This window comes from Battus philenor, unplaced genomic scaffold, assembly GCF_028537555.1.
Source record: "Battus philenor isolate CCGP_79_NKW_IND1 unplaced genomic scaffold, ilBatPhil1.0.hap1 SCAF_29, whole genome shotgun sequence".
NCBI classification, from domain to species: domain Eukaryota; kingdom Metazoa; phylum Arthropoda; class Insecta; order Lepidoptera; family Papilionidae; genus Battus; species Battus philenor.
This window is the reverse complement of record NW_027181692.1, coordinates 7,463,079-7,475,992: the sequence shown is the minus strand read 5'-3', so window position 1 is coordinate 7,475,992 and position 12,914 is coordinate 7,463,079. Positions and strand designations below refer to the sequence as shown.

The 12,914-nt window shown below is 35.8% G+C and overlaps 1 protein-coding gene across 2 annotated transcripts in view; it reads right to left on the bottom strand.

Annotated features, from left to right (window-relative positions):
• bdwf (bedwarfed) overlaps positions 1-9,102 on the bottom strand; it is a 38,132-nt gene extending 29,030 nt beyond the window's left edge. Inside the window, exon 1 of one of the 2 annotated variants that reach the window (XM_068769897.1) lies at positions 8,782-9,102. In XM_068769897.1, coding sequence (XP_068625998.1) covers positions 8,782-8,995 — 214 coding nt within the window. In that variant the 5' untranslated portion in view covers positions 8,996-9,102. Of the gene's footprint in view, positions 1-4,332; positions 4,761-8,781 lie in introns of those variants that run through there. The other variant, XM_068769896.1, reaches the window with a different exon arrangement.
• Between the last annotated feature and the right edge of the window lie 3,812 nt (positions 9,103-12,914).

The window sequence follows — 12,914 nt, the reverse complement described above, 5'->3', positions numbered from 1 at the left end:
GAAATACATTGTGCTGTTACGATGCCAGTATATATGTTTTTTTGTGTTAATTTCTAACATGTATATAAATATATCGTAACGAATTAGATATATTATCTATTGGATTATATTTAACTGTGTTTTCGTCATTTTACTGTACAAACATGACTAAGCAAAATTTCTAGGAACCTTAGAAATGTTTACGAAACTTTGTAGTACAGGACATTTATGAGATTGTGTAGTTTAATAATTTCAATGTTTTTTTTTATATACTGTATTTTTCGTCTTTTAAATAATCTGTAACACCACTAGATGACCGTCATGTTTTATTCTACCTTATTGACCAAATCCCTCTAATGTTAGTTTTGAATAAACAGCTGTTTCCAATAAGACCACCCATTGTACCATCTTTTGTACCATCATCCTATTTCATCTGCTTTTTTAATACATTTTGGTAAGATAAAGATTTAAATAAATTATTAATAGTGTATATTACTTCTTTCCTAGCTTAATTGAAATAAAAATATTATATTTTACAATATTTCAAACCGGTTTAAAGCAACGTGCGATATAATGCTGTGGTTGATGTGAATATGGAATATTGTTTTTATAAGTAACAAACGCCTAACTTCATAAAATATCTGCCTGCAGGTCAAATCAAGCCAACCATTTAGTTCTTTATTATCTACAGTTGAGCATTAGTCGGAATCAGGAAGGACCGAAGAGGGCCTCGCTTCAAGAAACTTCAAGGGAATGGCAGCCTTCGCACGGCTCATGGACACTGACTAGGAGAGTTGCTATATGGATGCGAGACGTGGAACTTCACCAAAGATATCTCGCGTCGGCTCCAAGTCTTCGTTAACAACTGTCTTCGACGTATTCTCGGTATATACTGGCCTGAGAAAGTCTCCAAAGTAAATCTCTGGAAACGCCGCAAGTGGAACTGGACAGGCCATATGCTCCGAAGGGACCCTGATCACATACCGAAGCAAGCCCTGGAATGGAATCTTCAAGGAAAGTGAAGACGTGGATGCCCAAAGCAAACCTGTCGGATGATCACTGCAGAAGTGAAGGCAGTTGGAATGACGTGGAGCGAAGTAAAGCGCGAGGGTCAAGACCGCTCGGGATGGCGAAGTGCTGTTGACGCACTTTGCCTTATCTTGGATAAATAGGAATAAATTATGACTATTCTCGAAAGCTGATAAATTTTCGTGGATCACTTGGATATTGTGACTCCCCTATTATTTTTGTCACGCCAACATAAATCTCCGTCGAGTCTCCAATAGACCCTTGGTGGTTTTACCGCATAAACTAGTGCTTCCCAACGTGAGGCCCACGTCCCACAGGTGGACAATTTAAAATGGGGGAAAGGGAGGAAACGTACTCGAAACATGTTTAACCCTTTCGCTCCGGCCCATTTAAATATTTGAAATGATTTCGATGCATAATTTAACAAAAAAAGCACTCTTAAATAAAAATTAGGTGTAATTTCGTTTGACGTGATCAAAATATCTGCTATGTGCCGTCATGCTTCAAGAAAACTTCTACGTAACAGACAGTCTCCGTTTTTGTTACAAAAAAGTTGTTTGTCACAAAAAAGTTTGAGAAACTCTGTCCCTAACCTCAAAGTTCCGGAGAAAGTCAGATCGAGTTATGGTATGAAGGAATAGAATGATAGACCACATGAAGGATGGCAGCTGAGCGTGAAGATCAAAAGACTGAAAAATTATTAAAGACCACAACCCAAACCATATAGGAGTGGAAGCAAAGGTCACCAATAACGGGGGTATGAAGAAAAAACTCAAAGTTCCTTATCCTCTAAGGAATACATCCTCGATGCAGTAACTAATCAAAACATTTTTATGTAAAACCAAAAACACGTGACATCCTTCGATGCCGATCTCGCGCCGGCGCGAAATGCACACCTACCAACTTTTATTAGCCAGTACGGCGCCGGCATCCCGCGAATTAACACGTTAATGTATCTGTATAACGTGTTTTTTTTTATTACTTTATATATATTCAAGACACTGGTAGTAAATCTGATAATAATATAAAACTGTAGAACAACGATATCGTTCCGATTTCAAAATCAATTAATCGCCAAATGACACACTGACCCAAACCACGTTCTTTGATGTAATAGTGTTTTAAAAAAAAATGTTAATGAGAAAATTTACCAATGCTGCCACTGTATAATATGAATACTACAACGCCATCTATGTAAAGAAAAACGAACTATTTTCAATTTAAAATTCGAATTAATTTTTAACTAAAATTATTTATTATGTTGGTATTACGGAGTGTGCTTCAATTAGTTGTAATGAATAAATTTAGCATTATAAACAATTTTTTTAGTCTGATGAAACTGATATCTATCTCACTCACTCTTTCGCATCTCGGAATTTTTTATCTCAATAGCTCTTTCCGTATTAAGTTAACCCTTCAAATTTAGATTTTTATCGACACCATACTCTTTCCATGTTAAGCCAACCCTTCAAATACCCATTTTTATAAACATAATAGCTCTCTCCGTATTAAGCCATCCCTTCAAATACACATTTTTATAAACATAATAGCTCTTTCTGTATTAAGCCAACCCATCAAATTTACATTTCATTAACACAAAAGCTGTTTCCATATAAAGGTAGCCCTTCAAATTTGGGTAAACATCCGCTCTTTGACCATAAAAGGCGCTAATTAATTTCACTTTCGTTGACCAACATTTCCGTGCGTCCGCTCTCCGACCTCTGGACAGGACTACGTGAGATTCCTACTCATTATAACACTCTTGAATGTTCTGTTCTCCTCGACATCTGGATCTCGGAACTCGTAGCTGCCCTTTAGTACTATGCCAAGACACCCGAGGAAGCTGCGCCTCCTCCAGCATCCTCGCTGTACTGCAGCACCACCACGTTGCTGGTCTTCCGGAGTTTGCATTGCGAACCCGATGTACTTTTACTCGCTTCTTACATGACGGGGATAGCATAACAATGTTCTAGTGGACCTGGGTTATGGTTGAGATTTTAACCTAACCTAACCAAATTTTAAAAAATCCCACCAATCTATTGCAAGTCCGTTTCAAAAATGTCCTATTCACATGTCTAAATATGTACGTGTATAAAAATATAAATAAATGAATTTTAATTTATAAAATAACATCAAACAAAAATCTCATAAACATTTATTAGGTATAAATGTTTAAGTATAAACCATGCCAATCTTATGCAAGAAGGAAAAACACAGGCTATTTTAATCAATTCAATGTCGTTTTGACCTCCTTTGCGTAAACATTGCGGGACCTCGAATATATTCTTAAATATCATGTTGTTTGGATGCACAGCGCCATCTCTTGACGTGACTTATACACTAACTCCATATATTCAAAACTATAAGACCTGTTGTCAAACTTATACAACTTTGAAATTGAGACGACGGCAAGTGCCAGTCGAAATTTTTTTTTACAAAGGTTCTATGAATCCATACACAAAAACATTATCTTTGCATACTATGTTTAAAAAAAAAGTGTTATCTATGTTCGTACAGTGAACTCAGCCATCGATTTTTACGACAATAAAAACGTTTGTGTAGAACAGGCCTAAGAGATCATTAAAAACGTTACGAAAAAAAATAATAGCATAATTAATTGTATAATAAAAATATAGCATAAACCCGCTATAGCTACATAACGGTTAAAATTATTATTATTATATCAATTATTTTACCGTTACGTAACGCGCTATTTTGATTATTATTATAAGCATACATCAACGTTTCTAATTTTGAATATTTTTTAACGTTCGTTATTTAAAAACGATATTCGACTTTTAAAAAATCCTCGTATGTTATTATTACTTAATTTATTTAATAATTAAAAAAAATAAAGACAATTTACAATACCATAGATAAAATATTTTCAGCTATTTTGACTATATATATCCGTTAGCAGTTGTTATATTAAATATTCACATGCTTTTTAATTAAAACTTGAGGCGATGTTTAAATATGGAACCCACTTCTGTATTGTTAATATCTCAGGGTAAACATGTGCGAGTGAGATGTATATAGTTGAATATATTTAATGTACTTAGGAATAACATATTGAAGTACCCTATACACTATTTAAAAAAAAAACAAGCGAATTGTACTTGAATATTTATTCTGTGGTTATTATATAAAAAACCGATAGATGTTTTTGTTTTCTAAATGACTTGAATAGGTATAGGCCTCCTGTAAAGAACGAAACGATAACAGCTCTTTCGATTCCCGTATAGATATATCAGGACCTCGTCACTCGTGAACTTTTTGATGCACTTCAAACTATATATATATAAAATATACAATATCACTTACCTTCATTTTCCAATTCCAAATATATTTCCTCGTCATCCGATTCCTGGTCATGATTTTGGTGGGTAGATATTATTTTGTTATATTCGTTAGGATGTACACGACGAAAATGACTTTTCAAGTTTGTTATTGTTGTCTTATAGGAGCATGGTTTTTCGCAGACGTTGCAAATGGCAACTTTATCTCGGTCCAATAGTCGAGTGAAAAACGCCCAAACTATGGAGTTGTTGTCCCGCGGCTTCCGTCTAGTTTTTTGGTTCGTAGGCGACGGAACCTTCACTTCCGCGCCGTGCCGGCGTGCGAGGTGCGAATTTAGGTTATGAACAGTTGATGAATAATTAAGAATCTTGTCACATCGAATGCACTGAGCCATTTTCCCGCCATCATTTGTAATATATTTACGGAAATGTTCCCACACTTTAAAGCTATTCATTATAAAACGGCGCGATAACGTTAACTAGCGTTATTTAACAGCTTCGATGCCATTCGGCTATAAACAAGATGGCGGGCGTCTATGACGTCACGATTGTTTTAAACAACACAATATAGCGTCCGCTATCGCGGGAAAACGACAGCTAATATCTTATAGTTTAATATGTCTCTATTTATATATCACGTTTATATTTTTGCAACCATGCTAACAATTATTTAATAAATGTAACGGAAATGATATCCTATTTCTTACTCAAAAGTTATTTTTTCTGACACTAAAAATTTAAAATCGATTTTTTTATATTTATATTACACGTCGTTTATTAATAAAATATATCTAGGAACTTACGTTTTCACATTTATAATGTAATTAAAAATCACAATGACAATATATAAAAGCGCCATCTGTGATTAATGCACCGCAACTTTTACTCCGCGTTATTGCTGATAGTGTCCAGTTAAAAATACAAAATTACGATTTTATTTTTTCAGTAATAAATATAAATAAACTGCCAAGACAAAGTTGATTTATAATTTTCATGTATTGCACAGCCAAATATCATTGGCGAATATAAAGCTCAACGAATCCGCTGGCTTGGTCACTTGGAGCGAATGGGATCGGATCGGAGCGTGAAGGTAGCGTACCTGGAAAAACCGAGGGGTCGAAGACCAGTGGGTAAACCCAAGTATCGTTGGATCGATCGCGCTAAGGCAGACTTGCGCGAATTGAATGTCAACCAATGGCAGACGATGGCGCAAGATAGAGGAAAGTGGAAGTCTCTCGCTTCGGAGGCCAAGACCCACTTTGGGTCACTGAGCTAGCGGAGTAGTAGTAGTAGTATGTATTGCCTGCTCAAGTTATCGGAGATGTTACGCTCGAAGTTATAGACTTGACCACCTTCAAGCTTGGTATGTTCCAGAGAGACGACTCTCCGAATCCAACTCTGGTAAACAACATTCGGAAAGTTCCCAAACATCTTCTCGTCCAAAATACCACAATGCCTGAAATATTTGACCAGTGTTTACTATAGGTGGTGAACTGTCCGACACGTGATTAGTATGGTGAGCTTTGTAAGAAGGCTTGAAGCCACCCAGAGACCAATGGAGAGGGCTATGAGGATCTGCACAAGACCCAAGGCCTGAAATGACAGCGGACGTTGAACATCATTCATGCAGTGGATGAGCATGACCAACGACACAGTAAGATCACGGAAAGTAGGTGGAGCACTATACCGGCGAAGACCAGATGAACCTGCTGGCGAACAGATTGCACCTGCCACTTGAACCATCATATATTGACAGCCTGCAAACACGAAAGTAACCGACGCTAAACATATTATTCATACAGGTATATAAATAGCCAAGTAAATTTCTTAAAAAACTAGCATTCCATAATGGAGTTTCATATGGATCAATAATGGGGTATATTTCACTCCTAAGGTAATGTTGTCCCAAAACATAATTCCCAAGGTGTGTTATCTTCTTTGAAATCATTAACAGTGGCGTAAATTATGCGGTACTTTATTGTTAACTCACGAAACTTTTTTAATTTAAAGGATCTACAAAACGTCATCATCAGCGGCGCATCAAACAGGGGAATCCCACGTTACAGCGTTCTATATTTACGACGGACGAATGAGAGCACGTATATTTCTCGGCTTGTGATTGGCCGACGGCTCTTATTGGTTGAATATTGTTTACATAGTTTTAAGAATCAGTATAAAGGTCCTGGTCTCGGGGCAAAGGAACTCTCCGAGCGGTAGAGTCACCATCACCCGTGGCAGCGGTTCCAAGGCTGCACCTACTTCAACTAGTTCAGACATCCTGCTAACTACAGGGATTGCTTTAAGGTGCTCAAAAGTCGCTATACGCATAGCCCTCTGCCCTTATGCCAACAAAGATGGTGCCATACCAGCCCCTTCCACTTCTGTTACGAAAGATTCAAAGCCCGCTTCGAAATCTCTCCTCCATCCCCCGTCTCCCGCTACATCAGCTTGGGCTAATATCTAATGGGTTCAGGCATTATTTTGCGGAAGTCACTAAGTAAGAAAAGGACCAATATATAGCTACTTCCGCAGCTTCCATGCAGCAGTAGTAGTGCAATAAAGTACACCGCCCGCCAGCCCGCTGATAAATTCGCATGTGGCAAACAATGCGAATTACACAACTACCACCGTTAAATCACTCAACACGTGTTTCACCCCGCTACGGGACATCCTCAGGAGTAATGTAATATAATCGGTGTACGATTAGTGCCAAATACAGAGTTTGTCTTTTCTTACTTAGATAGGGCTAAGCATATCTACCACTTCCTCATATCTTCGACGGTTCCAGAGTATCCTTTTGACGTTGAGGAGCTCAAAGCCCTCGCGCAATACGTCGCCATTATAGACCTCCGAAAGGTATCGATATTAGACGCAGACTCCAGTCCATCGGAGAACTTTCTGCTCTAGACATTGACGCATTGACGTTCGGCGCCCCTCGCTGCTCTTAAAGCGGAATTTAAATAAATTCCTCTTGTCATCTCAACGCTAGGACTCATACCGCACATCGAGCTTCGTCGTGTGCAACTCACCGCACACACGTAACCACAAGACCGGCACCTGCAAGTGAGGGTCACGGTCGGTCTGCATCTCCTGACCGCAGAGTAATCCTCGCTCCCGCAAACACTACACCACAGATACAACACTATACACCAACACGGGTATACTACCTCTTCGTGAGAACTTCTTAGTTGTATCTGGAATACAATATGCCAGAATAAAGTTTTTAGCTAGCGTATGTTCTGTTTCCAGGGGCTCGATACCGATGAAGCTGAACAAAGCCAAAATGGCTAGCAGCGAATTCATCTTCTCATGGCTAATAGCGAATCAATCAAATGTTCAACATACCACGTTGATGTCGCTAGTGGACAAAACGCAGATATGGTTTCAATATTTGTAATTTTAAAAAAACTGTGCGGCGTTTGCATGGGAGCTCAGGATTCTTTACTAGTTTAAACCTGGTATTCCCATTAAAATTCCAATAAAAATGTTCTGTTTGCTCACAAAAAACATCAAATAAAAAAAAACAATGTGTTACAAGTGATACAAATAAGCTGTGTACTCCTAGTTATCGCGTTCCAAAATTAAATAAATTATTTATTAGTATACGTATATAAAAAAAAAATCTAAAAAAAAATTCAGATCTGCCACTGAAGAGGTTTAAATCAATATTATATAGTATCTAAGAATACTATACTGATGTTAATGCGTGGAATTAAATGTTGATGCTCATTCAGAAAGCTAATTATTGTCGCGCGCTCTTTATAAAATTATATTTGTTAAGAGCAACTGTTGAGTTGCAGCCGGCTGCAGCAGAACTGCCTTCCGAGCCCGTGGCAGCTTGCTGCAGGGACAACAATGCCAACATTTTATGATAACGATTTTTGAAAGCGCTTGTAACTACGTATTTAAATAAAGAATATTTTGTTTTTCGAACACTCGAATGTTCTATGGCAATTTCAAATTTATTTAATTTCAAATCGATACTATTGTAAAAGCGTACATTTAATTATATACATAACAGAATATAAAAACGTGAGTTTAATATAATTTTTAATATTTCGGATGTCTGCAAAAGAAATTAAATCCGTTAGAATAATTACGAAGTGTTCCTGAACGTGTCAGAACGTAATACGAAGCCATTAAACGGTCAGATTAATCATTGAAATAACATTATGATAAAGTCAACGAATGTAAGGTTAAATTTCATTTTACTGAACTAAATTTAACATTATTCAGTCAAATATTTTAATTCAGATGTCAGTAATATTATAAAAAGTAATACATTATTTAAATAGTGTCATTGGAATGTCTTTTAGGTATTGTCTTGGTCGACCAATTGTCCATCGGTAAAATGTCAGTCGTAATATATTTATGATATTTACAATATACTCGAAATTTCCCGCCAAATGTACTTTAACTATACAAATATATTTAAAGAACAGAGCTCATTATGAAAAGTATTATATGGACTTACTGTTAAGAAGCTCTGCCAGCTCCGTCGGAGACTCCGGTGCTTTCAGCAGGTCGTTGTACACCAGCGGGTGCTTCTGCTTCAGGTGAACCTTCAGGTTTGTGATTGTAGTCTTATAAGACAGCGATTTGTTGCAATAATGACAAATGGCCGCCTTGCTGCCATCGTTGCATTTCTCGAAATAACTCCATATCCTCGCACTCGAAGACCTAGACATCGACACCGGTAATTATTTGGATTTAAGCGCCAAATCCCCGTCGGCCAAATAATGACAACAATAAGCTATATTTCGCGGAAATAGCGCGATATAACCTCTCAAAGCGAGTTAGCTTTAACACTGAAAGAACGATATGTAGCTTAATTATAGCAGTCACTGTAAGCGTTTTACGGCTGTGGATACGAGTCTTTTGAGTGTATTAATGTTATAATTTAATAATAATTTTCAAATTTCTATAGCGTTATAAATTCTATGACATTAACCTACATAGTAATTAGTAATAATAAAGGTATAAAATAAAAATATACTCCTAAATTTTCTCGATTTTCCATGTTTAATTTAAAATTTAATTATCAATGCACTGTTTAAAGCAATATTATATAAAACGCTACATTGACATAAACGACATGATGAAATAATACATTTATATGTAAAAGTAATAATGTGTTTTTTTCATCAAAAATAAAAATAAAAATATTTACTTAACGGTAAATGTAAAACATGTATTAAATATTAACATAAAATTTAATAATCTTGATCAATTAACAACATAATATAAGCTATTTATAATTATTATATAATTATAAAGCTATTAAAAACTCGTTGAGAAGCAGTATTCATGTGTGAGTGTTTGTTTATAAACAATCATCTTACGAAACGTTTTACTAAAAGAGATAATTTTGATTTGAAGTGGTAGTTATTTGTGAGAGAAATACAGTGAATTATTTATATTAGCTCCTGTAAAGTGTATAATAGATTTATAATAAAGTATATCCAATTTAAAAACTAACCGTATCATTTTGCCGATCTAACCTAATTACGAGGTAAATTTATTAAATAAATGTAGTTACTGTAGCTCTATGCATTTTTAATTTTAAACAATACTTCATGAGGGTTCAATTATGATCCACCTTTAAAAATAAAGTAAGATAAAAGGTTTTAAGAAGTAAAACATGATTTCGTCATAAACTGTAGATATTTATTTTTCGATTATTTTTGGCTTAGGCGTATATGAGAGAATAGATAAGAAGATAGAGAAGAGAATAGAGAAGATAGAGATAAATTGTTTAGTGTTAATACAAACATATCAACAACTAGCTGGCCTCAGGCCGGGTTAATAAACGCCATTTAAATCCAGCTTGTTGGTGGAATTTTGTAAAATCTGTTCTTACCTGATGTCTGCTCGGTGAAAGGAATAATAGTATCGAATTTTAAGTCTCTAAGCATCATGAAACTAGAGATATTGTGATGAGTCAGTGCATATGTTGAAATTTGAATATATATCAAACTATTAGGGGAACTGGAAAGTAATGTCGCTTTCTCAAGTTAAATTCACACAACTACATTTTTAACAAGTTTTTATATCTGATCAACAATATATTCACCTTTGTTATCAACAGCCTTTTGCCATCTAGTATGTAAATGTTCAATGCTGGAGTGGTAAAAAATCAATTGGGTTTTCTGTAAAATAAGTCAAAAGAAATGACATTACTTTCCAGTTCCCCTAGTACAATAAAATACTACAATTAATTTCAGATCTACCACTAGAGGGATTTAAAACCAGTATTAAAAAATATTATTGAAATATATTCTATACAAGAATACCATACTGATGTTAATGCATGGAATTAATGTCAGAGCTCACTCGGGAAGCAAATTATTGTTGCACACTCTTTGTAAAACTATTTTTGCGAAGAGCAATTTTTGAGTTTCTCGCTGGCTTTTCTCAGCTGTACTACCTTCCGAGCCAGTGGTAGCTTCCTGTAGGGCCAATAATGCCAAAATTTTATGTTGATTGATGATTCGAAAGTGCTTGTAATAGCCTATATGAATAAATAATAATTTGATTTGATTAGTTTTACTGATCCGTGGTGTTATCCAAAGAGATAGTGGCAGCCAAATTTATTAAATGTAGTTTCAAATTGGCTCTAAAACAGGACCTGAATGTTTGGGTAGACAATATATAAAATTACTGCAATTATAATTTTATATATATACCAACTTGTAACAAGTATTGGTGTTCAACTGTTAATTTTTTTGAGGTGATGAGAAATTAAAAAAAAAATCTTTTAAATAGGCTTTCCTTAAGTATCTAAAAACTAAAATATAAATTCAAGGTATTGATATAACAAAATTCTTATGCAAAATAAGCCCATCACCGCTTGTTTGCAAAAATCAGTTCAAAGCGACCAGACAATATATGCCAGTATCAGAATAATAATTCTATCAAGAAGAATCTCTCAAGAAACTTGATAATTATTCTTTAAATGACAATTTTATAATTTTTAATGTAATAAATTATGTATTTGTGAAATTTAATAACAGGAAAAAGACAGCTATATAGGTATTAGTAAATTTTGGATACAGGATCTTGTCTCGTCTTGCTTCTGCAGGCAGGTTTCCGTAACCAAGGTACCTCGGTGATCAAAGATGGGTAGCCCTATAGAAGTAATATGTGGACAGTAGCCTTGTCTTCTTCCATGCATGACCAGAACACTGCCCGCAACACCTAAAGTAAACATGTGTTTACTCTGTGTTTGGCACTAATCGGTGTAACATAACTCCTGAAGATGCCCCGTGGAGGAGTGAAACACGTGTTGAGTGATTTGACGGTGGCAGTTGTGTAATTCGCATTGTTTGCTGCATGCGCATTTATCAGCGGGCTGGCGGGCGGTGCAGTTTGTTGCACGACTACCACTGCATGTGCGGAAGTGGCTATATATTGGTCCTTTTCTTACTTATTATAAGTAACGCCTGATTCCATTAAATATTTAAAAACATGTGTTTGTTAAAAAGACCATGATCAGTTAAGTTTCCATCAGACACAGCTGGTGTAGTAATAGTCTGATTAGGATATTAGATAGCCGTCAACTACTCACAAATTACTATGTCAGCCAATAGACTCCCAATGCCGTAAGGATCCTCAAAAGATCTCCACAATGACAGGTCTTGCATTGCCCGAATCCAGAGACTTTCTGTGATCTTAACTGTCGTTGGTCCACCTGGTGGGCCTACCAACGACACGTCTTCTGATTTATGGTCACCTCTGGACAACCAACCAATCAGAAAAATAAGGTTGTATCGCAAGGCACTGGAATGTTACTAGTGATGGTTTATAAGTGTATGGGACCAACTGAAACATTAACATATTTATTTGGAGACTGAATCTACAACGAAAGAATGATTTCTAGAAACTGTTAGTGTTTAAGCAAAATGTTTTATGATTGTCACTTTTGTTTAACAATTATTTTACTTACAATAAATAAACTGTGATTACTCTCATTATTTCATATCATGACATTGCTACTGAAATGCATTAAAGTTCACTAATAAGCTATAGATACTTCCGTTTGTAATATTCAGATATGATTTTCTTCCTTTTTCCGATGTCCACTGTAAAGCAAAGTACTTCTCCAAAGATCGCCACTACGACAGGTCTTGCATTGCCCAAATCCAAAGACTACTTGTGACCATGAGTTTATTTTGGGTCAACCGGGAGGTGTTGGAGATGATCTCGTCTGCAGACTAGTGGTCACTATTAAAGAATCTTTCGGTTTCGGGCATACCCCTCTACCTTGCTCTCTTGGTGATTTTGAGCCTTTCACCAATTGCATTACCTGTTTCTACAAAAGCTAGGAGCATTTGTGTTTATATATATATATACCTTTCTCTGTCGCACACGTCTTCCTTCTCTCTTACACAGTAGACTCATGTGATTTGTTGTTTAAATAAAGTCAGTTCCAAGATTCGTTAACGTAATTTAACATATATATATAGGATTTTGGAAAATAAAATTTAGTCTGTTCTGTGCACTCGAATTTTACTTTTAACTCCTAGATGGAACTCCAAGTTTTTTCGCGCCTAAACATCCATTTTTAGTATATAATGAAAGACAGAAATGAATATACTGGATGTGTTT